The 27,907-nt window shown below is 36.4% G+C and overlaps 3 protein-coding genes across 4 annotated transcripts; 2 read left to right on the plus strand and 1 right to left on the minus strand.

Moving 5' to 3' along the window:
- The first annotated feature begins 1,832 nt into the window (after positions 1–1,832).
- Positions 1,833–6,856, plus strand: LOC120633980 (trypsin, alkaline A-like). Its single transcript, XM_039904417.1, has 5 exons — positions 1,833–1,887; positions 3,319–3,487; positions 4,606–4,861; positions 5,873–6,028; positions 6,710–6,856. The coding sequence occupies exons 1-5, from the start codon at positions 1,833–1,835 to the stop codon at positions 6,854–6,856; spliced, it is 783 nt and encodes a 260-aa protein (XP_039760351.1).
- Positions 6,857–10,094: 3,238 nt separating this feature from the next.
- On the plus strand, positions 10,095–14,453 carry LOC120633803. Its single transcript, XM_039904158.1, has 3 exons — positions 10,095–10,191; positions 12,300–12,722; positions 14,173–14,453. Exons 1-3 carry the CDS (start codon positions 10,098–10,100, stop codon positions 14,451–14,453), a joined length of 798 nt encoding a protein of 265 aa, XP_039760092.1. The 5' UTR covers positions 10,095–10,097.
- Positions 14,454–15,455: 1,002 nt separating this feature from the next.
- On the minus strand, positions 15,456–25,655 carry LOC120633817 (another transcription unit protein). Of its 2 annotated transcripts, none has more exons than XM_039904176.1 (11): positions 25,491–25,655; positions 24,383–24,479; positions 23,426–24,055; positions 23,062–23,165; positions 22,242–22,418; positions 21,024–21,208; positions 19,988–20,202; positions 18,999–19,161; positions 17,720–17,935; positions 17,081–17,252; positions 15,456–16,033 (listed from the first exon to the last, which is right to left on the minus strand). In XM_039904176.1, exons 1-11 carry the CDS (start codon positions 25,519–25,521, stop codon positions 15,849–15,851), a joined length of 2,175 nt encoding a protein of 724 aa, XP_039760110.1. In that variant the 5' UTR covers positions 25,522–25,655; the 3' UTR covers positions 15,456–15,848. The 2 variants fall into 2 exon arrangements, with proteins under 2 accessions (XP_039760110.1, XP_039760109.1); XM_039904175.1 differs by having other exon boundaries at positions 19,988–20,205.
- Positions 25,656–27,907: the final 2,252 nt, after the last annotated feature.

Genomic DNA, 27,907 nt, shown 5'->3' on the forward strand with positions numbered 1-27,907 from the left:
AATTAGATACGACAGAGTTATGGTGTAAAATCGACAAACTCTTTCATCTTCGTAGTCCTATCCCGAAACAACCCTACTGTTTTTCAGGATAAAAATATCCTAAGGTTGCCTGGAAGAGATCGCTACTAAGCGATAAGGCCGCCCTTTGTATCCTACTTTTAAGTTTATTTTTGTTGTGTCCAGTGTTCTTTTTTACTATTTGTGGTAAATAAAAATATATGTAACAGCTATAAATATACAAAATTGCATTTATATTGTGCGAACAGACAGACCGACGAAAATTAAATAATTAAAATTAACACTTTGTTTTGGGTTCTCTATCTATTTTTAAGCTTTCCCGGACTACAATTTATAAAAAATATATTATTATATATATTATATTTATAGACTATTTGTACCCTGCCACGCTTCGCTGTGGCACATTGTGATTGAATGGTTGAGAAAAATAGATAAAAACAATCCTTGATGCATATATCATGCTAAAATTTCAGCCCGATCATTGCAGAACTTTTTGAGTTTTTGAAGCGTACTCAGACCAACATAACATTTTTATATATGTGTTTTAGCACTAAAGATGTCCCTCCTACTTCCAGAGGCAACCAGTATTATTTGGAAATTATAGACAGCTGCAATCATTGACTGCAAATCTTACATAGACTCTTCCGCACTTAAAGTTTTAGTAGTAGTACCTATTAAAGCATTTTGTGGCCAAGCTTGTCCAGGGAAGTCTCTACTACCCCCATGCCTATTTAAGCTGCTAGGCTGCGTTCCAGTCCGAAGGGTGTCATTTCATAGGATGTGTTCCTTGCATGGCATTCAAAGTGTTCCTCTGTTTATGAAACAAATTATGGTTTTTCACTAACCATTAGGTTACCACGGCTTGGTCCATCATTTATTACTATAAAAAATCCTTTAGGATGTTATCAACAATTATTATTAAATAAATAATTTTAACGCCCCCACAATCTCCTCTAGGGCTAAATTTTTTTGAAATCTGATAGTAAGTGACCTTAATTTAACAAACATGAACCGAACCGAACTTTTATTAAATTATAAGTAAAAAAATGAAAATTTTATACTTAAAGTCCCACAAACTTTAAGTATAAAAATTTAATTTTTTTTTCATTAGCCGTAACCGATTTTGTGATTTAAACTTCATTCAATACATTCTTGTTTGCTCATAACATAGCATAAAAAAATTCTGTGCACATTTCATGTCTAAAAGAGTTAAAATTCAAAATTTAACGTTCCCGCTATACACTTCGGAGATTTAACACTTATAAAAAACTTAGCCTATCCATTAAGTCAATGTATCCTCTACATGGATGCAAAATTTCAATTCAATCGGATGTATAGTTTAATAGTTTTAACGGAACAACCGTAAAAAACTCTTTAGATACTTATAGATATAGATATAGATAAAGCACGGAATTAAGAAATTACAGAAGCCCATTCAGCCATTATTGAATGCAGCGCAGTGTCCAAAAACACTGCAAACGCGCCGCGCAATGCTCACTCCTCAAACTTTTCCCATTTTGATATTTTATGGTAAACCTTTAGAATATCAGAGTTAAATAATTACTGCGAACTGCTTAACGGTATGAAGTAACTAACCGCCTGTTGGAGAAACACTACTAAAGTGGAGTGGTTTTTGATGCTTCTATATAAGTCGTGTACACGGTTTCTGTGTGTTCCTTATTCTGTGAGATAGATATGTAATTATATATTAAAAAGTTATAATTAAGATAAAAGACTAATCACCCGATAAAGAACGAGTAGAATGTTATAGATTCTTTAATTAGTACTTATTTGACCTTAATTAAATAATCACGATGAAAATGTTAATAATTCTAACAGTGATATGTGGAATTATTGCAAATATAAATGGTATGTATTTGACAAAATAATATTTAACTTTCAAATAATGTAAGTGAAAAATATGTAGATTCAAATCGACAAAAATCGGCCATAATCAAGTCAGGCTGGCCTACTGGTTCCAATCTAATAAGACAATGTTTTTTGTTAAAAAAAACTGTAATCTATATATATTAAAGAGTTTTCCACCTATATACATATCATACATGTATATAGGTGACACATATATCATATCATGGTTCCAGAGATATCGTGATACTCATCACGATATCTCTGGAACTATAAGGCGTATAGACTTTTTGGAAATTTGGTAGGAAATAAATATTTAAAAAAACTTATGTCAAAACTGTAACTGGAAGATTTTTGTACATTGAATATATTTTGAATATTTTGACCGGGGGATGCTTTATAATCGATACTGAGTCCAAAACAGATTTTTATTAAATTTTGGTCTGTCTGTCTGTCTGTCTGTCCGGGCATCGCGTGAAAACTACTGAACGGATATATAAAATTTGATATAGTTATAGCTGGTATCCCGGGTCAACATATAGGATACCTTTTATTCCTACAAACAATAAGCTTCCTCCGGGAAACGGGATGAAAAATTTTATCAATTTTACTTCATAGCTCCGTTATATTTGAACCCATTTTAATAATTATTTTGTTGTTTTAAAGTGTATACTATAAAACATGTAGTGTCTAATTTTAATGAAGATCTGATAAATATTGACGGAGGTAAATTACATCTCTTCACAAATAACAGCAAGTAGCATGGCATATGGGACAACGATCGAATATATGCGTACCATACTACTTAATATTGTAAATGCGAAATTTTGCGAGGGTGGCTGTATGGAAATATGTATACAGTATGTATCAACTAAAATAATGATAACTTACTAACTCAGTATACCACGAAAAAATAATAGTAGGTACATACGTAATAGAAGGTACAGCCACGATGATTATGATGGTAGCATCACATCTTTTCTAGCTGCTCGATTGACTCATACGCAGACGAAGTCGCGAGGGTCCGCTAGTATTTTAATAAAAAAATTAGGTTTCAATAAATCAAAAATTAAAGCTGATTCAAAAATAGCTAATGTTTAAACGCAACAAAAGTGTTGTCCCTTGTGTCATAATTATAAACTAGCTGACCCGTGCAACTTCGTTGTACCAAATCAGTATTACCGGAAAACACAAAAAAAATGACATTTTCTAAAAACGAATCCTAGCTAGATCGATTTATCGCCCCCGAAACCCCCTGTATACTAAATTTTATGAAAATCGTTGGAGCCGATTCCAAGATTCCAATTATATAAAAGTATACAAGAATTGCTCGTTTAAAGATATAAGATAGCCTATAACAGCCCACAGATGGACTAAACTTTAAAGGCCTTTCCCAACTGAAGGGTACTAAATTTATATAAATATACTGTGCAGCACAATCAAGAATAGCTGGTGGTGAACTAGCAGACATAACGAAGTATCCATTTGCGGTGGCACTCCTCAGCAACATCGAGTCGCCGAGCTTCTTGCTGGGTTGCGGTGGTACCATACTAACTAATACAGCGATCTTAACCGCCGCCTCCTGTTTCTTTGCTAATGAGCAGTAAGTACCTACCTTTCAAGGAATCGCCCATTAATCAAGGTCACCAATATCATCATGTCCACTGCTGGACACCAAATACCTGGAGTTCCAAATACCACGGTGATGTGCTGCTTGGGTGCCGTGTCTCGCTACAAATAGTTTGATATCAGTTGTCATTATTATAGTAAGGTAATTTTAGCGAGGTAAATTTCACTAGCTTTAAACGGTGAAGGAAAATATCGTCAGGAAACCTGCATGCCTGACAGTTCTCCATAATGTTCTCAACGGCGTATAAAGTCTAACAATTAAAATGAAAATGAAAATGAAATGATAATGAAATATGTATGCGGATGATATAAAATGAAGAAAATCTCCAGTACGAGTCATAAAAAACTTAAGGATATGCATTGTAAGAGTTCTAAAAAGCCTACCCTTAAGTATTTATAACTCGTAATCGAGATTTTTTTAATTTTATATCATCTGCTTACCCTGTTCTTACCCTCTATGCACGCCACTGAGTCGGGGTGTGTTAACGCAGAATTCACCCGTGCGGGGTCACCATTCCAGTACCTTTGGATCCCAATGTCTATCGGTACTCCGAACTATGTGCCCGGCTATTTCCACTTTAGCTTCGCGACTTGCTAAGTGAGTCAGTCAGTCAGACTGAGCTAAGTCAGTAACTCTAGTTCTACAGATCGATCTACAGATATTCTCATTTCTGATTGGATCACGTAGAGACTCCCAACATGATCCATCGCCCGCTGAATGACTCTGAGCCTTCTTATGAGGCTCCAAGTCTGTAAGATAGATAATAATGTAAACAGACGGCTTAAATTGATCTGTGAGAGTTGGACAATTTTATCTAACCTGTTACCTACTAAGGATTTCTTAATGCTTAACAATTCTTAGGGACTCGTATCCAGGACCTCACGATGCGTAAACGAACATGCTGAGCAGTAAACCAAGGAGGCATTTACTAAGTATTATGCCAATACTGGAGGTGGAGGAAAACCCGTGGAGATAAAGCAACATATTTGTATAAGTTTCTGCATTTCCACTACATGTTTTAAAGTATGGTTGGATACAAAAACCTGAATAACTAAATAAAAAATAGTGCAACTAAAATTTTACAATTCCAGGATAACCCAGCCATCATCATGGCGTGCAAGAGTTGGCTCATCGTCTCTGACGAACGGAGGGACTCTGTATATCATATCGCGCATAACCACCCACCCGCTATTCTCGATGAACACATTAGAGCACAACGTGGCAGTTATACGTACTGTCGTAGCTATGTCGTTTAGTACAGCTGTACAGCCAGCGTACATAGCTGGTGGAGCATACAGACTTCAACGGAATGACGAGGTCGTTGCGATAGGCTGGGGTGCTACCAGTGTAAGTTTTAATGTTTTATTTCAGCAACTAATAATTATTGGTATGTCGTCGTATGTTATTTTTTGATCCCTGAACTACTACTATGCATAAAACATGCCGATCTCTTGCTCTGTGAACGTCGGGACATACATTAATCGGGAAAATTAAATATTAGCTGCTGTTCCAGAATTAATATATTATCAATCTCTGTACTAATTCTTATTTTATTTGCGTTTAGCTATTCTGGGGTGGTTGAGCTACAAACATTTTTCCAAACTTTCGCATTTTTAATATTAGTATAGATAATACGGACCAATAAAATAACACTACAATTTAATTGTGATAGTATAGAAAACAGAAAAACAGGGTACCAGGACAAATACGGCGTTTGCATTTCATTTCTTCGTAAATAAATTACGAGCAAACGATCGGGCGGTCACCTGGTGTTATGAGATTATAGACATCTATAAGAGCCCTAGAGGAACTGCCACTGTGTTGCTGGCTTTTCAGGGAGTTTTTCGTCCGCCCCTTATGATATGAAATAATCCCACAATGAAACCGACCCTGACCCTACAAGACTTTACAAACATAGAGCTAATGACCCTACAATTCTCCAAAATATTCAACTTACTAGCAATTTTGGGATTGTCATCAAGGCCAGTCTGCCGATTCTATACGCGCTTAAATGGAAGGAGGTAATGCTAAGGTGCTCCAGGAGGCGAAGGATCAAGTAGCCTGGGAGGAGAAACTAATATTGGGCGTATTGAGAACCTAATTTAGCTTTATCTTCCAAGCTAGCCCGGAACAGGGCTGCATTCGAAGTTAATATCCAGAATTCTAATACTTTCAGAGGGTGTAATGGGTCTGAAAAGGGCTGAAGTCTTCTTTTTGTTAAATCTCATACACGTGCCAGATTTTGATAATATTTAAACGCCATAGAGAGTTCAGGGCAAATTATTAATGAGGCAACGGTGCTCCAAAAAGCTGGATTGTTTTGGATGCAGAAGACCTTCATGTTGTGTGATGTTTCAGGTTACAGGCTCGGCCTCTCCAGATCTTCGTCGCGTGCAGATCTGGGTAAATGACCAGCAGACGTGCGTTGAACGGTATTACGTATTGAACTTCAACGTTACGGACTCCATGCTGTGTGCTGGATGGCTTGACGTTGGCATCAGAGGACAATGTTTAGTAAGTTTATACTCGCATACTTTGTGTTGGATACTGGAACCTTTGTCCCATTCCAACACAATTCGTCCCTATTTACTCTTCTGTAATTAAGTCAACGTCATCAAGTCAGTGGCGTGCACTTCATGCATGCACAAAATCGCTGCCTACTTTCCTTATTTATGCATACCCTGGTCAAAAACCTTGCGCACGCCACTGAATTTAGTCTCAAGCAGCAGAATCACTCATCGTTCATACTACAATCACTGAAACGAGCTCTTTCCTGTTGGCTGATAGCTCGAATGTGTAGCTCAAGTGTTTTACGTATGCCCGTTTTGACTAGACAACTCATATAACCTAACTTATTTATTATTCTTGGCACAAGGTGTGGTATTTTGTCTTTGTTTTGTCAATGTTTCATTTCTCGTATGGATTAAGGGTTCTTACTTACTGATATTCAAGTCAGGTGTCAGTTTACGAGTTCCAAAGATATACATTACTGGTGAGTAATGTACATAAATTGAACTCGTAAACCATGCAATCGTAAACTATCGCACCGAATCGGTGTTTTTACTTTAGTTGCTCCTAACGTCGTTAGTCATCATCTAAGCGTTCGAAAAACAAATAAGATAAACAAATAAGAAGATACCTTGAAGAAACAACTGTTTCTATACAGGACTTGAGTGATGATGATTATTTGTTCAGGGTGACAATGGCGGGCCGCTACTACACAACGGCGTGGTGGTGGGCGTGTACTCGTGGTCGCAGGGCTGCGGCGACATCGTGTTCCCCAACATCAACACGCGAGTGTCGCATTACTCGCGCTGGATCGAGGCCATCGCCACCGCTTAGCCTTTTCTAAGGTGGCACCCATTTCACGACTGGTTGGGGATTTTGAACCCGTCACACCCGTGGTCTCCTATCAGAAATTTTGCTTACTCCTAATCTCATGTGGGTACTTTTAACAAAATGAGTATTGTTAGTGTAAGTGTGTTAAGCTTTGGTTGCATTGGAAATATTATTCTTATTATCTTACGCAATAAGACGACTTTTTTTCCGTTTATTTATTAAAATATATATTTAAATAATAAGGTATATATATTTTTTTTCTTCTCCACAATTTATAGCTTATCATAATATATAAGTTTTAGTTAATTATTTTTATATTTATTTCAAATATGATTTTTTTATGTATTCGTATGTAGTTATTTGAATGTAGGTTTATACCTAATAATTCTACGTCACCTTTTTGTTCTCGCTCTTGTTGTCCTAATCCTAAGGTTGCCTGGCTGAGATCGCTTCTAAGCCAAAAGGCCGCCTTTTGTATTCTACTCCAGTCTGTGTTTATTTCTATTCGTCCTTTATTTTTTACATGTCTTGCTTTTATTGGTACTTTGTTGCATAAGCGTAACTGCGATAAATATGATGTTATAAATTTACCGAGACCTTGCTCTTCTACACGTGATTTTGAATGAGTTTCGTGTCTCCCTCCCTACCCTTAAACATCTCAATTCTTTAATAAACACTAGGAGCTAAAATTTATATCAGTGTAGAAATTAAAGAGATTTTTACTGCAAATTTACATCTTTGTTATCTATTTATATAGGTATTTATGTTATATATTTTATTCGTATTTATATGTAATATATTTATATATATATATATATTATATATGTATATATATATATTATATATGAATATATATAATTATATTATATATATAGTATAATTTTAAATATTATTTATTGCACCACCTACCTCTTTTCTATTTTTTTCCTTTTACGCCATTGGTTGCCTGGAAGAAATCGGCCACCAAATTGTACTCTCTTGATATGTATTTATATCTCTGTAACTACATTTTTTCTTTGGTGTACAATAAAAGTGTATTCATTCATTCATTCATTCATCTTTGTTCTACATTATTATGATCCATTTACTTAGTCCTAAAATACAGGCACATGCGGTTTAACACCTACGCCCCAGGCCGTTGGACACATGGCGGCACCTTGCGACAGGAGTTCCTTGCATGCCCTACGAAGTATTGCTCTGATAATAAGTGAAGGTTTTCCACTACAAGTGTGCCGACTCGACTTGGTCCGTCAATTATTACTGAAATCTAGTGTTGTCATATCCTCTACAATACACATCATCTTTATCATGATCATATAAATCCATTACCTTCCCACAATTAAAGGCCGTAGTCCAACACGCTGGCCAGTGCGGATTGGTGGACTCTACACACCTTTGCGAACATTATGGAGAACTCTCAGGCATGCAGCTTTCCTCACGATGTTTTTCTTCACCGTTGAAGCAAGTGATTTTTGAATTCCTAAACATGCACATAACTTAGATAAGTTTGCGGTGCGTGCTGAGATTCGAACTCACCCCTCGAAAGTGAAATCTTCTATCACCTGTCACCGCTTCTCGTAGGAATAAGCAATGTGAATCATAGAATTGAGTGTAATATGTAGGGCATGCAATTTTTTACTACCTCCCAGACTACGTGCAAACTGGCACATACCGTAGGTACCCACTGATGTATTTACATTAGATTGCATTATCGGCCAATATTCGATAAGCTTACATATCTCGTTATTACGGGGGCCTCACCAAAATGTGATATTTAGGAAAGAGTTAATTTTATTTTCAACGCACTTACTGGTAACTTAGATGTTCTTAGATAGCTCTAAGGACCGTTATCCAGGATAAATAGCGTGTGTCTTTCATAACAACACTTGTGTTTGTCTTTGTGTGACAAGTCTTGTGTGATATCTCCTAAAAAGCTGAATCTTTACATATCTCGTTATTACGAGGGCCTCACAAAAATGTGATATTTAGGAAAGAGTTAATTTTATTTTCAACGCACTGGCCGGTAACTTGGAACTCATAAGATAGCAGGATCGTAATCCAAGATATATAACGTATGTTTTTCATTTAAGATTACAACACTTGTGTTTTACCCGATTGAATTCCTACAACCTTCCGGTAAGTTATAAGTACGAAGCACACGTAATTATACCAGGCCATGCAGTTTTCTTTTTTTTAGTTGGTGGAAACCAAAGAGTTTTTCGAATGTCTTAAATAAATTATAAATTGTAATAACTCCTCATCATGAACATTTAATTCTAATACACATCAACACGTCAACCTATTACCGGCCCACTAAAGAGCACGGGTCTCTTCCTACAATGAGAAGGGGTTAAGGGATTGGTGGACTCAACACACATAAACACGAATTTGGTATTATATATTTTGTTATATATAATACCAAATTCGACATATTTATAACGAAATCAACGAAACAAATCTTAAACTAAGGCTACTGGTACAGTGTGAGAAGATGTCTCAACAAAACGTATGCATCGTAAGAATCACCCGCAAGACAAAATTTAACCCAGTGACATTGAATCTTTGACGTAACGATTCCTCTGAAGAATCCTCTACAGTGTCCTAGTGTCATATTTTTGACACGGACGATATACAATTAAATGACAATGGCAGAGTAGAATTTCTTAATAATTTGCTTAATTATTTTTTTATATTAATTTGTTTATTAGTATTAACAATTATTATATTTTAACTATATTTTAGTGGAACTTACACTGTGTGTTTGAAAACTCAGTGATGTTCCTACTTGGAAACGAGTGTGAGTATGAGAAACAGTTTTATTATAACTATAGCAAGATTTCATTTCTGATACCTACGTTTTATTTTATTCCACTTTGTGTTAGACGCTGACGAGGCGAGGAGGCCAAAGCTAAAACCACTAGGCTATCACTGCTCAATCCAGGATCAGATTTCAGGTTAAGGTTGATGGGCACATGCGGGAACTTTGTAGGACGCGATCCTTGTACGAGGATGACGACACCATGAGGTGAGGCATCAGCTTGGTCCGTCAAAACCCTAAACCACACATGAAAACATCTCGTATCGCTGCGCAAGTTGAAGCGCCATTAGTGCTATTTAGTTTGGATTCCTAATTAATTGGCTTCCACTGCGTATTACATCGAACCAAAATCTTTACTATACTTAATAAAACCCGTTACTGATAGCGATGTATTTTTTATTTCAGTTTGTGTGTAACGCTGAAGATATGAAGGCGTGTGATAATTTTGTCGTTTTTATATTTGCCTCGTGTATATCAGCATACAGTGCGACAGTTAGCGAAAAACTACCGGATATGATAGGTAATAAAATGAATGTTTATCTTTTTAAAAAGTTTGCAAATACTTTAGTTTGTCCTTTTTATACACTCCGCGGAGCATCTAAGTAACACGTCCTGCAACCTGCCGCCCTGTGTCTATCAAGCTGAGGAGTATAGGTCTAGCCTCATATGACAGTTATTACCATTCATTGTCAGAATAACCCAATAGGGGCCTACGAGTGACGTAGGTATACACGCCTCTCATTCTCTCAAACATAGAGTAAGTTAAGTCATGTCGCACGGGTCTACAATAAAAATGAGAAGGGCCTAATCCGTTGCCCACCACGCTGGCCAAGTGCGAATTGGAAAACTACATAGTTACGCCTTTGAGTAAATAACATTATTGAAAACTCTCAGGCATGCAGGTTTCCTCGCGATGCTTTCCTTCACCATTAAAGCAGGTGATATACAATTTAAAACGCACATAGCTCCGAAAAGTTAAAAATGCATGCCGGGGATCAAACTAAGTAGCAAAGTTGTCTTTTTTTATTGAAGTAAAGCGAACCTGGGACCTCGTGTTCGAAAATAATACCACTAACACAACGAGGCATCAAAAAATTAATGAATAAACTAAATTGATTTATCAGTCAGTACAAAGTAAATGCATATACCAACGAAATTAATTTCACGCCAATTTTCGTTTTTATTTCATTTCATATTTTCTACGCGAAAATTGTCTAGCATCTAACGTTCATACATATCCATTACTTTCTTTGAACAATTATAACAAAAAGACATGCCAAATTTTCCTTGCAACACGATGTATCTCTAAGAAGTGTACTTCGATGAATACGTACGTATACTTATTATATACCTATAGATTATACAATTTTATTTATTTACTTACTTGTTAAATTTAAACTGTTAAATATGTACTGTTTGTGTTAGTTTTAGTTTTATTTGTTTTCTTTTACAGTTTATTTGGATTTTTTTTATTTAAATTTACTCTAGTTATAGTAATAACGCAACGGGCTACGCGGTGGTTTGCTCAGTCTGATACTGGTGCAGACTGAAAATCAGCGCTGAGCATTGTTGCTAATGCACAGCATAGGCTGAGTTTGCGGCCATTTGCCATATTGTTAATATTAATTGATAATCATTTAGTCAATAATCTTGTATGGCAATAAAGGATTTTTGTTATTATTATTATTATTAGATGTACCTAATTGCTATAAATTGCTATCCATCGACAAAGAGTGTCCGCACTTGAGGTGCTAAACTCTGAGGAATCACATAGGCAAACTAAAAGAAATAATGTACTTACGTCATTTTTAATTTATATTTATTTAAAATTTCTATAAAACTGTATTCATAGAACATCTGCTTTCGATTGGCATTGTTGGAATATGTATACCTATTCCAAGCCGCAACAGGTGGGTCGACCGTGTTTAAAGCACTTTATATACCACACAGAATTGTCTGGTTGTCACGAATGATTGCAGCATACAATGTAGGCAACGGGATCTAAGAGGATACGTTTATTCATTACATATGATGGAAAATACGCAAGGAAAATCCTAATTCTATTTTTCCCTAGGTAAGTAACGATGCAGTCTAAGATGGTAGCGGGCTAACCTGTTAGGGCATATGGTGGTTGTATTAAAAAAAACCATACCCCTAATTGGTTTATACTCGATATCGTACTGAAACGATAAATCGCTTACACACTTCTCTGTAGATAGGGTGGCAACTAGCCACGGCCACAGCCTCATACCAGACCAAAACATCATTTTCATCATCATCATGTCAACCAATCTACGTCCACTGCTGGACATAGGTCTTTTGTAGAGAGCTCTACAATACACGGTCCTGGGCCGCTTGCCTCCAGCGGCTCCCAGCGACTCACCTGATGTCATCTGTCCACCTCGTTGGGGGGCTGACCTACGCTACGTTTACCGGTGCGGGGTCGCCATTCCAGCACCATAAGACCCCAACGTCGCGAGATATGTGCCCTGCCCATTGCCACTTCAGATTTGCGACTCGCTGAGCTATGTCGGTAACTCTAGTTCTTCTACGGATCTCCTCATTTCTGCTTTTATTACGTAGACCAAAACATACGAGTAAATTAATTTGCAAATTCAAACATTACAGGTATAACCAAAGAGGAACTGAGGCCGATATTCATATCAGCAGGGCTAAAAGATACCATCGCTATATCAGCACCGGTTACTTACAATACAAACACATTATACTACTTAAGCAATCCGAAAGGCGATAGTATTAAACTGGACATAAACACGAGTCACTTTACGACCGATTATTACAAAGAAACCTCACGAGTTAATTACGAAAATCATTACAATAATGGAGCGATAAAAACTATTGTATCTACCACAAAACCATATAATTTTTATCAAGCAAATCTTTCACCAAACATTGATAACAAACATAGTGATTTTACGATCGGCCCTCTGACAGAAAATGATCACGGAAACTGGGTGTTGAGTGCCTACATTAAAGGAAACGGTGGAGTTTTGCGTGAATTATTTCAAGTCATAACGATTGAAATAGTTGGTAAGTTGAATATACATTGTTTATTGTTTATTGTTTATTGTTATTAGGTACACAAAACAGGTAATAACTAAAAGTAGATCTAAATATAAGTAATAACAAGTTTTGTTCTAAGCTACAACCCAAAGTATGTGTACACAACTTGGAATTAAATTAAACAGAAAGTAAAGATAAAATTAAAGTTGAAACAAAAAAGAAACACTTAAATAATAATATATATATTATTTCCCTAAAGATTATGTGGAATAGTGCTTAATAATTTGATTTTTAAAAATATTTATCCTTTTGTTAAAAATGTCAATATTATGATTACTTGATACTAAATCATTATAAAGGCGGCACATGCGAACGATGGGATTGTAAAAGGAAGTAGTACATTACATATTAAGAAAATTAAGCTAATAGGTGGGGGCTTATAGCTCGGAGAACCGATGGAAGCTGGGATCCCAAGGTGCTGGAATGGGAACCCAGCACCGGTACGCAGCGTTGGTCGGCCCCCAACAAGGTGGACAGACGACAGTAAACGAATCGCCGTTGGTAACAAGCGGCCCCGGACCGTGGATTTTGGAACTTCCTACATAAGGCCTATATCCAGTATTGGGTGTTACAAATTACACCGTGATTCTCCTGCTTTACGCGTATTTTAGCAAATTAAGCTTCGTATTCATTTTATTCGAGACAGGGTGAGAAACAAAGAAATACGACCAACAAACTAAATTAATAGACGCAACTGCCGCTTAAAACTGGAAGAGGGCGGGACATGTGTCCCGTATAACTGACGGACGATTGAGCGAACGCGTGCTCCACTGGTGGCCACGCAACTCAAAGCGGAAAAGAGGTTGACCGCGCTGACTTTGGAGTTACATCGTTGAGACCATTGGCCACACTTTTACTCGGTTAGCCAAGCACAGAAGTAAATGGCAAAGAATGGAAGCCTATACCCACAAGTGGGTGTACAAATCAACAGAAAGAACTATTGACTATTTTAAAATGAAGTGTTTTTAATAAAAACTATTTCAATAACTCATGGAATTAATGTTAAAGTTTAATACAATTACATGTATGTTTAAGTGTTTTTCGGGAAATAAAAGGCTTATTTCATCATCATCACATAAACCTATTACCGGCCAACCAAAGAGCAAGGGTCTTTAACCAAAATAAGTAGGGGTTAAGGCCGTAGTCATCCACGCTGGCCTAGTGCGGATTGGCGGACTCTACGCACCTTAGAGAACATTATGTAGAACTCTCAACCATGCAGGTTTCCTCATGATGTTTTCCTTCACCGTTAAAGCAAGTGATATTTTAAATTACTTAAAACGCACAAAACTTAGAAAATTTAGAGATGCGTGCTGGGATTCGTGAAGAAAGTCGAGCTGCAGCCCAAAGCGCTGTCATTTGTTTATTTATTATTCATTGTATACAAAAATCACTGTAAATATCTTACTTGTTTCAGAATCAATACCAACGCACGCTGAGAAAGCCAAACTGATTCCTGGCCAAACGTTCGAACCACGCTTCCTATACCCAATACATGATCTACGAAGCTGTGAAATCATTGCACCGCGGACAACTTTCGACAGGTTCTACGATAGGGACCGACTGCATTTGGATTCCTGCGGATTTCGGATACCCAATGTGACGAAATTAGACGAAGGCCCTTGGAATATTATAGGCGTCGGAAAAATTGTGTACAAGGGAAATATTTACTTAGAAATAGACGACGAAAATTTATGATATTATAAATCCTTTTTTAATTTCTCTAAAAAAAATAATTTATTTCAAGTAGGCCTAATGTAAGCACAATTGAAACGTCAAGTCGGTCTGTGTGTACTCTACCGGTTCGGAAGGCAGATTCTACCGAGAAGAAGCCAGCAAGAAACTCAGCAGTTGCTCTTTTCCATCCTTTTCCTTCTCTATGTCATGATACCTTATTTTAGAAAAACGTTTGGAGAGTAAAGGTAAGGAGAACCGTCTTATGTGAGGGACAAATGCCCTTCCAACTTCGACTTGCCTAACTACCTATAAATTGAGTACCTTCAAATCAAGATTGAATAAACACATTCTAGGCATGCCTGCTTCACCTTAGGTGGCATTAATACTTACCATCAAGTGTGATTGCAGTCAAGCGCTCGTCTTTGTATATAAAAAATGGTACGGTGGGTAAGTCATGCCAAAAGTTAAGGTAAGGTAGGTCAGAAAAAATCAAATCGCTACATTACCATAATAAAATTATTTATTACACTATCTATTTACATTAGTCTTATACTTATATATCTAAATAATTGAAATTCCTTGAACAAAAAATATCAACGCAAAAGATATTTTAAGTTTATCACCTCAGAACATTTTTTACTTTAACATAGCTGAAAGATACATTATATGCACAATTTCTGAAAAAAAATATTATAGGCAGTAGTTTACAGAGATATTGCGCAGTCACAGGTCAAGTCAAAAATGAAAGTACACAGAGCAAGGACTAAAAAGTAATGTCACAGCTAACATATTACATGTACACCTGTACACCACAGACTATATACACAATCCATAATGGTTTGTTTTAAAATCTTTTACAACCTTGACGTTTTAGAATTTTTTTATGATTCTAAAATACAATGTCAACAATATTTTATTCCACTACAAGTTAGCCCTTGACTGCAATCTCACCTCTAAGGTGGTAGCGGGCTAACTTGTTAGGGAGTGTAGTAGTCATACCCTTAATCGGTTTCTACGCGACATCGCACCGAAACACTAAATCGCTTAGCCTCACGTCTTTGTCGGTAGGGTGGTGAACAGCCACGGCCAAAGCCTCCCACCAGACAAAATAATACTGCCTTAAGCGATGATAGTAAGTACTTTACTTAATGTTTTCAGTACCTTAACGTATTTTTCTATTTAATTTACTGTCAAGTCAAACAACAAAGTATACAGAGCACCGACTTTAGAGTACGGACACAGCGTACATATCAAAAGTACATCAGGTGAACGCAGACAATTCATAATGTATTTTAATTCAAACATCTTTTACAACCTCGTCTTAGAAATAGGGTTTCTAATTCTAAAAGGCAACGTCAATTCAATAGCAGATAATTTTCTGAATGGCTTCATAGCTCAACATATTATTTTTCTACTTTATTCACTCCCACTCCCCGATCCTGAATCGCTCTGGCTCTTTTGGGGGGTGTTTTCCTCTCCAGCTTCGCTGCCTTCGTCGTCGGAGTCCTTGAGAGCTTTCGCCCGGTCCAAACGGCGCGCACGATGCGTTTCCACGTCTGAACCTTCGGATTCCGACGAGTAGATGGCAGCACCGGCGCTCGCTGTGCAAACAAGATTATCATAGAGTAAAAAATTAAAAGTGGTCACAAAAATCACGATGTTTGTGATTTTTTTTTAAATATTTTTTTTTTACTATTGAAAAAAAATGGCGAATTTCCACACCAAGTATACAACCAAATATGCATACAAGTTTTTCATTATTGCTGATATAAATTGAACACCATTATCATATTATATTTTTCTTGGTATACAATAAATAAAAAAATAAATATACTACAGCAATATACACATCGCCATCTAGCCCCAAAGTAAGCATAGCTTGTGTTATGGGTTCTAAGATGACTGATGAATTATTATATGAATAATATACATAAATACTTATAATATACAGATAAACACCCAGACACTGAAAAACATTCATGTTCATCACACAAACATTGTCCAGTTGTGGGAATCGAACCCACGGCCTTGGCCCAGAAAGCAGGGTCGCTGCCCACTGCGCCAATCAGCCGTAATAAATAAGAAATATTTCCATAACCAAAACAAGTCTTCATCAGCCTGTCTAAATGCTATAAGGACCATCTTTTTCCTCAACATAAGTATTTTACAACATATAGTTGCAATTCACTAAGTAACGGACGTGTGTAAGCACCCTTTCATAATTCAGGATTTAATGGCACCCGGGACCTCGTAATCCGTAGTCAAACAACTAGGCAGTTTAAGCCCCCTTCTTCTTCTTTTTTCTTTTTGACGGTCTTCCAACCAACGTTTGGAAACCCCACTAGATTGGAAAAAATGTATACGTACGCATCAAACTGCCTTCTATGTGGCCATAAATTAGAAAAAGTTGTGAAGTTATTGCCACTCAGTTAAAAGATATAGTTTTTTTTAACTACAAAAAAGTTACTATGTATTTATGTAAACCATTTGTAAAAAAAATATCTACTAGACAGTGAAAACCGCATCGAAATCTGTTGCGTGGTTTGTAAGAGGAGTAAGCGGATAAGCAAGAGCGGAGAACGACTTTATTTTATGCTTTGAAGATATGAATGTAATTAGAGACAAGTTTTAACTTTTATTTTACTCACCTTTCTGTCCAGCCTTGTACTTGTTCTTGATAGCGGCGAGCGAGACTCCGCCCTCGTCCTCAGAATCATCGTGTCTAGCGGCGCCCCGGCCTCCGCTGGCGGCCCCAGCTCGCCTCTTTGGTCGTGTGGATGCGCGGGAACGCATAGACGCCCGGAGCTCCATCTCTTCTTTCTGTTGTGCCATTCAAGGAAAAAATATGATAAACGAGCTATCATCTTTTCATCTGCATTAACTAAGGGCAGTGGCGTACACTTTATACTTTCGTAAAAGCACTGCCTAACCTAATTTTTGATATAACTCTTAGTAGTAGGAGGATTTTTAAATTTATGCCATTTTTATCTTCCAGCATTAGGCCTACCCTTTTTTTATATACTAAGTACAAACTACGAAATTATTCTTCATGTACGATTGAATGATCTTTACCTTTACCTGGTACTTCCTATCAGCATCCGGGTCGCATCCGGGTCACTTCCGACCGTGTGACCGACTTTGTGACAGTATTTTGACAGCGGCTGTTTTCGTGAACCGGTCGGCGACCGAGTGTTACTTCTTACTTATTCCCACCTCACCTTATAACCTTATTCACCTTATCTTCACCATTCAAAATTATTCGTGATGAACGAATGAATTATCCTTACCTTCAGCTGGTACTTCCTATCAGCATCCGGATCGCTTCCGACTTGCGACAGTATCTTTATAGCGGATGTCTTGGTGGAGCGGTCAGCGACCGAGAGTGTCATCTTTCTATGCGTGAACGAGTCGGTGGAATGCGGCCTGAATGATAGCTTTGTCCGGAACACCGCTTGGCCTTGAAGACCTGTTCCTTGTCGGACAAAGAGATGGTTGTGGTCACCCTGTAAAATAAAAAAAAGTTATATGGCACACCTCCATTATCAACCCTGCACCGGCCCACTACAGGCAGTGGCGTGCACTTCACATATGCACAAATGCACTGCCTACCATAACAATTTCATACAATTTTATAGAAGGAGATTTTTTCAATTTTATGCAATCTTCCTGTTTTATGCCTACCCTGGTTAACGCATAGGGATGCACGCCACTGACTACAGGGCACGGGTCTCCTCCGACAACGAGAAGTGTTTAAGCCGTAGTCTACGTGAGTTAGTGTAGATTGGTTGACTTCACACGCCATTTAAGAAAACTGTCGCGAACTCTTAGGCACCCAGGTTATCTCACGATAATATCTATCACAGTTAAATCAATTGATATTTTAAATTCATTAAATTAAAAACGCACATAACTCCGAAAGGTCCGCAAGGTTCGTGTTTGTCCCTATGTTTTGTGTACCTACCAACAATGTAATACCAATCTGCAAATAAACGATTTGATTTGATTTTGATTTAAGGTTCGATTCCCGGTAGAGGAAATTTGGGAATTTATAATATACTGAATAGAGGGTTCAAAAATATATTATGATAAATATATATTAATTTCTGATGGATATAAGTCTTATATAGGGAGGGAGTTTCGAAGTCAGAAAAAAATATGGTTATTGTGAGATTTTCTTTTAAATAGAAGCAAATTTTACTATATTATTTTATTTAAACTCTTTATTTGTACACCACTGCAAAGTTAGGAAAATAAAAGAACGATAGAAATACCTAAGTAGAATGAATACAAAAGGCGGCCTTATCGCTTTGTAGCAATCTCTGCCAGGTATAAAGTTTATACTAAAGTTATATAAAATTCTCCAAGGAAAAAAAAAACTTCAATACACGGTATTACGGTATGAAATGATGAACGAAACAACAGGCCAGCAGTTTGCAACACGACAATAATAGAAATTGCTGGCCCGTTTTTGAGATATCTACGTTTCATAAGGCAAAGAAACTATAAGAATAACTTGTTTGACAAATTGTAACATAATTTAAAAAATAAAACTACGAATTAACTTACAAGCAATGGTTGTTTGTAAACGTCGAATATTTCAGATCCGAGATGTAGAGACATACTGCCGTCTGACCATTTCACCATCCGTGCGTTGGACTCCTTGATTGCATTGCCTTCCTTATCGAACGCCGTACGCCAACGCATTGTATTCTCGACTTTCAGCTTTAATCTTTAAATAAATTAATATAATATTATAATAAAGAAAAGATTTTTTTGGTTTGTTTATTTGTAATCAAAAAATAATAATCATGTCTTTCACTTTAATTAGAAAACCATTTTACCCAAAGATAAGATAAGACAGTGTATACTGTATATTCAATTTCAAATATAATAAGATTTCAGTCCATAATATTAGTAATTGTAAAGTAAGTTTGAAGAAAAAAATTATTGTGAGGAAACTTGCATGCCTGAGATTCAAATTTATTTTTTAATTTTTATTAGTGTTTTTACCTACACTTGGAGGAATTATCAATTTTATAAATAACACTAATAAATATTATAAAAAAGCAATGTGTCTTCTCGTTTCCTACTAGATGACGCTACAGTCGCTATAAGACTGATGTGAACGGCATATACTAATTTCGGCATCGACGGTAGGAGAGCCGTAGCTTAATTGGAGAAAGCGCTCAGGCCGCGATTGCCAAAGAGTCGCAGGTTCAAATCCTGTCGGTTCCGAAATTTTTTATATGCATTTTAAATTTATAAAATTCAAATTTCTTTTCAAGCACTTTTGAAACATCAAGTATGTCTGTTTGTAGTAACTCTACCACCGGTTCGGAAGGCAGATTCTACCGAGAAGAAGCCGGCAAGAAACTACGATACAGGCTACGAATCCTAAGATCATCATTAACATATTGTTTCTATTTCTTCTCTAATTTAGAATAGAATAGACAAAATTATTAGACAATAGATTTAGTAGTGCTATCCTAATCAATCGGAGAGCACGGTTATACTGTATTTATCTACTTAATGTTTAAAAATAATCAATATCTCACCTAGCTCTTCCTTCCTCGTCCAAAGTTTCCTCTTCATCAATTTCATCCTCATATGTGTTGGGGTCATAGGGTCTGGTCTCCACGGACAAGAAGTTGGGCAATTTAACGAAGTGCAATTCCTTGCCAAGTTCCGTCCATATCTTTGGCATGTCCACATCAATACGGGTCTCGGGGATTTCCACTTCCTCTTCTTCTTCTGGTTTGTTTCTGGCTTCCTGCTGTAAATATTACTATTTAACAATCTCCAGCATAGCCTAATAAGCCTTTATTACTGATTTAGACGTTTGTGACAATAGAAGCGAGAAATAAACATAATGTTATTTTTGTTTATAATAAACAGGTTTAGTGATTTTTTTTTTAATACATAAAACTAGTGTGTGCACATAGATCCGATTTCAAATCAGTGTGACCTGCAGACAGATAGGCCTCTTCGAACCTTTTCTATAAACCATGTAAAGTTTCTTATCAACATCACCATTAACACCGCAACTGATTAAAGTTTTTTTTAAAAATACACTTTATTGTAGTGTACAATAAAGTGTATTTTATAGGTAGGACATAGGTCTTTAGTAGAAAGTTACCCCCAATCACCATTGTTTCCAGTAGCTCCCAGCATCTGGTTTTCCCAGCCCCCAACAAGGAACTGTCAACTTGTTAAGGGTGACCAACACTGCGTTTATATACATGGATGTGTCTATAAACGCTGTCACAGTAAATTTACTGTGAGGAGACTAATGGCACTGGCAAATTACTTAAGATCTTATTTGTAGTTCCTATAATGAGGATACAAACTATATGCAGAATATTATATTGTAAAAAGTAGATAATAGGAATTATAATTTCTAAAGAGATAATTGATATTTAAACACTATTATTTAGTTGTAAAATTAAGTAAATGCATGAGGATTCAAACCTTTTGTACTGCTTTTTTTATTGTTAAGGCATGGATGCAAGTAAATAAGTATCGGAGTAGTTACGGAGTGTTTTGTCACATTCACACATTCTAAAAGTGCTTAAGTATGTAGCCTGTACTTACCTCATCACCGCTACCTCTGGCTTCATCACCGGACCGTCTGTCATCATCAGATCTACCCCGGCTGCGGCTTCTGGACCGTGAACGCGATCTGGATCTCGACCGCGACCTCTCTGAGCCCTTGTCCTTCTCAGCTTCGTTATCTGTACTTATGTCGGATGCGTCACCGAATAAAGCGTCAGCAGTCACTGTAATGTACAATTGCATTGTTAGAATTATTATATTAAGGATTATTTAAACGATAAAAAAGCTTGGGTGTGAATTGCTCTAGCTTCATAGCTTAATATAAATTTACTGGAAGATGGTGATAACAAAAAAAAAATTTACCCGGCTAAGTTTGTTGTGGGCTCTTCATAGACCAGGGCGCGTTTGGAACCCTCGTAGCTTTAGATTTAAGTTGGCGAACGAAGATCACCATCCTCTTACAATTATGTAAACAAATATGTTTGAACGCTTCATAAGTGCCTGTGATAGGCCTACATGAATAAAGAAATTTTGAATTTGAATTTGTACTTTTGTTGTAGGCGTTACTTAAGCAAAAGCAATGCAGGCTTAAGTTAAGAATAATAACAATTATTCATTCAAGTTCAAATTCAAATTCCAAAATGTTTTATTCATGTAGGCCTTATTACATGCACTTATGAAGTGTCCATACATTGAACATGTTACACTAATGTGAGTGATGGTGATAACTGCGTTCGTTAACTTAAAACTAAAGCTAGGAACATTGTAAAGTCTAGGTCCGGTATGTTGTGGGGTAACCGAATCACCCCCATGTATGATTTTTTTTCGATTTTTTGAGGAATTTCCACATGACCATCTTAAAAAATTTCTAAAAAAAGCAAAATACTTTTTTTCGATTTTTTGAGGAATTTCCACATGACCATCTTAAAAAATTTCTAAAAAAAGCAAAATACTCTTTTAAGAGTTTTTTTTTTTTTTTGCGACTGAATTCTCATGAGTTGTACTTTTATGCAGCAAATAATCAACTTCGTAGCTTTGATGAAAGTTATGAAAATGTTGGTCTAAAGTTAAAAATGTTCTGTGAATTATTACTTAGATTTTTAATTTTAAGTTGATAATTTAACTTTTACTTTTACTTTTTGACTTTATAGTACGACACCCGTGGGAACAGGAGGGGTGGTGACAACCACCATCAGGTGGGGACCAGTTCAGTGCGGAATCCTTTAACTGAATGTGCCATGATATAAATATTCTTACCTGTATCAGGTTTTTCTTGATTTTCATCATCAGAATCAACAATTTGTTTAGACTTCTTCTTACTGGGCTTGCTGCTGGTATCTGATCCGCTATCAGAACCCTTTTTCCGTTTTGCACTTTTGGATTCCTCATCACCACTCTCCGAGTCGGAGAGGACAGCCCTTTTTTTCTTCTCGGCTAAAATCATACAAATTATATAATCATTATAATAATGTTTATTTTAACAGTTACACAGTAAATTAAAAACAATACAAAATAAGATACATAAGACTAGATATATAAAACCTAAATACTGCTATAGTGCAAGACTGAGTCACATTTATTATCACCCGTCTCTGGAGAGAGAACCATTCACTTTTTAGTTAAATTAAATTAAATCAATTGAATGCACTGATATAATACTCTAAATATTTTTTCCTTTTCTATTCTTATATTTACATAAATACCAGTGGCGTGCACTTCATACATGCACAAAAGCACTGCTTACCCTAAAATTGATTTATAACTCTTGTAGGAGGAGGATTTTTCAAATCATGCAATTTTCTCGCTGTATGCATACCCTGGTAAGAAACCCAGTGCACGCCATTGATAAATATCTTATATATTAATAAATATTTTATATCTTACTAGTACTGTTATAACAGATAAAGTTGCCGTGTTTGGGGATTACAACAAACTTATTTTCGCATTTATAATAATTATTAGGTTTTCGGAGTAAAAATTATTCTTACAAATCATCTCATTATCACATAATGTGTACAGTATTTTATTTGTCCTACTTTCAAAATAAAGGAGGAGTTCACCAAATCTATTATTTTACCTTCAACCCTTTCAGAAGTATTAGAACTTTTTGAGCGTGATCTGGAGCGACTTTTGGACTTTGATTTACTTCTTGACCTTGACTTTGAATGTCTGGAACCAGATCTGAAAATAAATTTACAATCTTTATTGTAACATATAAAATTTCAGTGTGCGGGTGTTCCTCATTCTTTCACCCTGAATGTCTTAACGAATTTCTAAACTCTTAGTTTGGGAGCCGGTAGGTGGCGCAGTTTTCGAGATATGTGGAAGGACTTAAATCTACGTGGTCAGCCTAATATTGGAAAAAAAATTAAATACTAAAAGTTTTTGGCTAGCACGTACCAAACCAAAAAAAATTGAAAATGTGTATAACATATACATACCTAGATCTGCTGGCAGCTTTTTCCTTAGCTTCTCCATCATCAATCATAAGATTCGGCGAGTTAGATCTACTGTCAACAACATCTGCTCTTGCAGGACTCTTTGACCTTGAAGACGCACTCCCTGATCTTGACCTGGACTTCCTACTTTTAGGACTACCACTACCCGATCGACTTTTCGCACCTTGTGACTTCGGGCTAGGCGATCGAGAATGCGACCGTGATTTTGGACTTTGCGATCTGGACTTAGGGCTTTGTGATCTAGATTTAGGGCTTTGTGACCGAGATTTTGGACTCTGCGATCGCGATTTGGGACTTTGTGATCGTGATTTTGGACTTTGTGGTCCAGATTTTGGACTTCCAGAACGTGATCTTGCGCTACCTGAACCGCTTCTGGATCTCGATCTAGATTTGGATGCCCTAGGGGACTTTGGACTGGCATTGGACTTTGGACTGGATGAGCCAGATTTATTGCTGTGAGCAGATCCTGATCTATGAGATCCAACTGGAGAATTAGACTTGCTACGGGAAACATTTGAAGCATTGGAGGATTTCCTTGAACGCCCAGATTGTCCTGATTTTTGGGATTTTGGAGATTCACTACCAGATTTTTGTGGGCTTCTTGACACAGACCTAAAATGAAATTTATTTTTATTTTTATTTGTATTGTTTCCAATATTGTTGTTCAGAAACTCATTTTATTTGTCGGATTTAGCACTAGTTACCAACAAAAAGCAAAGTACAATAATACAGCAGTAGATTGAATATGGTAAACCTTTTCAGAATTGTCTATGATATTTTTTATGCACACTAAATAACAATTACTTATTTAATTGCTAGTTTGAAGTAGTGGATTGAATATAATAATAATTTTGATATATTTTCTTTTATGGTATTTATTATGTGGGGCAAATTGGTGTAAATTACAATTTACTTTATCATATGTTAAATATTTCTTACCTAGACTGACTGCCTTCTTTTCCCGATGGTGCAGGGCTTGCACTCTTACTATGACTACCACTGGACCCACTATCAGAATCTGAACCTGAGTCTGTGTCTGTAAATGCAATGAAAAATAAGAAAAGTCTTAAATTATATTTTTTCAGTCTAGTTTTAGCAGTGTAGGAGCCTATGGTGACAGGCCTCATCCGGGGTCAGTCTGCCACCATGCTTATTTTAACTGAACATCATCACAGTGCTGTGTTCCGGTCTGAAGGATTGCAGAATGTGTTTCTTGCATTCTCTGCAATCTGCTTCTGCTTGGTCCATCAATTTCTTAATTATAAAAAAAAAGTCAGGGATTTTTTTCTGGTGGGAGGCTTAGGCTGTGGCTAGTAACCACCCTGCATACAAGGATGTGCTGCCAAGAAATTTAGCATTCTGTTGCTGCGTAGACTCTGATTGAGATCATCCTCATCATCAAAAGCCTTTAACAGTCCACTGATGGACAAAAGGTCTCTCTTATCTCCCAGGGTTCACCTTCCTTTACCTTCAATCACCTTGCTCGTAGAGGGGTTCTAATGAAACCTCTCTCACAGTTATCACAATTCCAGAGTTATTTAAAATCATTGCATTGAGCTTTTTGTATAGATAGTATGTTAGATTTGCTAACAGTACACCAAATACCGTAGAGCTAGCAGGGCAGGCCCAAAATTTGCCATGCATAGAATGTTACTGGTATATTATATTATCAAAGTTTTCTAATCATCAATAGTCTATAACAGTGTACTGCTGGAGTAAAGGCCTCTGCCAAAATTTATATATATACCATACATACAAAGTAAACACATTGTTATAGATAAAAATATAAAATATGAATAATAAATGTTTCCATACGGGGAAAATGTTTCAGTACTACTTCAATGTAGAAATAACAGTTACTTTTTCGTTAGAATATCTATGTACAAGGCGGTACTGTTTATAACCAGTTAAGACAAAAAGTCTAAATGTATAAGATATTGTAATTTTAGAGCGAGTGATCTTACGATATCAAACACATATAAAGTGATTTACAATAAATTAAAACTAAATTATAAGGTAAAAGCAGAAAACTGAAACGTAAACTTACCATCTGCTGCATTGGTCGTTTTTGGGGCCATTTTATTTTGTAAACTGTTCAATTCACCATATAAATCAAACAAAACACGTAATCAAAAATCCAAATCCCTGTTGTTTAATTTTGTAAATAACAGAATAGAGTTCAACTTTTAGGTTATTAGTATTTATTTACTGGTCTGTGGTTATTAGCTATGTAGGGTAGAGGTAAGGAGGATCATCTGTGTATATGAAAAAGTGTCGTCAAAATGTATTAATTTAGGATGGCGCCACATTTGCATCAAGGTAACTCTTAAAAGAAGCGCCAAATATAAATATTGTTAGAGTAGGCTTGAAAAATAAACAAGGAAGTAAGGTTATACTTACCACAATATTTTGTACAACGTAAGTTGTTGAAATTCTCAATAATAAACTACTTTAGTCGATAATGACATTAAATTTTTTAACTCGGCATACTTCAATTCATCTACGATTGCTACATTCATACCATATCCTGTGCATCCACCAGCGCCATTGTGGAGGATTTTTGAACTGTTATTTAGCGCATACACTGGACACTTTTTCAACTTTTCTCCCATATAAGATGACTCTCCTTACCTCTACCCTTCATAGTTCAACGTGAACTTAGCTTTTGCTTTTACTTTTGCCTTCACGGCTTAGCCTTCTAGCTTCTTTGAGTGAGCTTAGATTCCAATGAGAATGAAATTATTAAAATTTTTTATAATTTTTAGTCTCCTCTTTGCCTTAATGCAAAATCAATTGGCTCGAAGCGACTTTAATTCAATCAACTAAATTTTTATACTTAATTTTTGTATTCTTTGGTAGTTTGTAATTATTATGTATTTTATAGTGTATGATATACATAAAATGTACACTATCGTGCACTCTCAAACTTGTCTCAGACGTATTTGATATATCAGTTAAATAAAACCCATACCGCAAAACAGAAACGGTAAACCAATGATTCTATATGTTACTATGTAAACGTTTGCATGGTGTCTTTAAGCAGTTTAGTACGGCTCTTTAACAGGTCGCTAGTTTCGATTATGTAAGTTCAGTGCGTCTCGTAGACAGGTCCCAAGTATCTTTGATGCAAGTTTAGCACGTCTTGAATACAAGTCGCAAGTCTCTTTTATGCAAATTTAGTAAGTCTTGTATACCTACAGGTCGCAAGAGTCGCTTATGCAAGTTTAGTACGTCTCGTGTACAAAGAGCAGGATTCGGTTATACAATTTCAGTATTCGTCTCGTAAAAAAGTCGGGAGTGTCTTTTAAGCAACTTTAGTACGTTTCGTATACGAGTCACTAGGGTCTGTTATGCTAGTTTAGTACATCTTGTATACAGGTCACTAGTGTCTTTTATGCAGTGAAGTACCTACGTCTCGTTTCCAGGTCGCTAGTTTCGTTTATGCAAGTTCAGTGCTTCTCGTATACAGGTCCCAAGTATCTTTTGCGTAAGTTTAGTACGTCTCGTATACAGGTTGCAAGTGTCTTCTATGCATGTTTAGTACGTATTGTATACATATCGCAAGTGTCTTTTATGCTTGATTTGTATGTCCCATATACAGGACGTAAGTGTTCTTATGCAAGTTTAGTAAGTATGTCTCGTAAACAGGTGGCAAGTGTCTTTTATGTAAGTTTAGTACGTCTCGTACACAAGTCGCAAGTATCTTTAAAGCAAGTTTAGTACGTCTCGTACACAGGTTCCAAGTGTCGTTTATGCAAGCTTAGAATGTATGATATAGAAGATTCAACAGCATGCACAGCAATTTGTCCAAAAAATTATAATAATAATAATAAATTTATTTATTCATAGTGGTGAAAACATTACAAATGCCAATTTTACATAATTTATCTAAGATACAGTTTACTTTTAATTAAAAGAATGGATAAAGAAGGAATAACCTTTTTCCTGATAAGTTACCGTATGATGGCAGCTGAGAAATACACTTGTTCCTATTGAGTACCTATCATAATTAAATAGGGAAACTAAAAAAAAATAAAAAATAAACTTGTGCTTGCCCGTATACCTAACTGGGCATTTAAATCGAGCTATTCGGCCTGACTATAAGTATGTCATTAAAAAACTGCAAAGTACGAGTAATAAACGAGTACGTGGTACATCACTAAATAACATCAAATCTATTATCTCTCACCTTCCCTCGTTTCGAACGCCAAGTTTCTCCAGGGATGAAAATTTAGATCAGGCTAGATCAGGCCAAAACATTTTGGGCATTGGGGGTTTTTCTGTCAAGAAGTTTTCGGTACCAATCTACCTAGTATAGTCTGAGCTGTCTAATGTTGGGCAATTGACGATGTCAATATCCGTGCGCCGTTGGAGAGCACGTTGCCTTCGGTCGGTAACAGGGCGTCATCCCTGTTATTAATTATAAGTTAGTTATAATTAAAATTTAGGTATGTACTAGGTATA

Source organism: Pararge aegeria, chromosome 22 (assembly GCF_905163445.1).
Source record: "Pararge aegeria chromosome 22, ilParAegt1.1, whole genome shotgun sequence".
In the NCBI taxonomy this organism is placed as follows: domain Eukaryota; kingdom Metazoa; phylum Arthropoda; class Insecta; order Lepidoptera; family Nymphalidae; genus Pararge; species Pararge aegeria.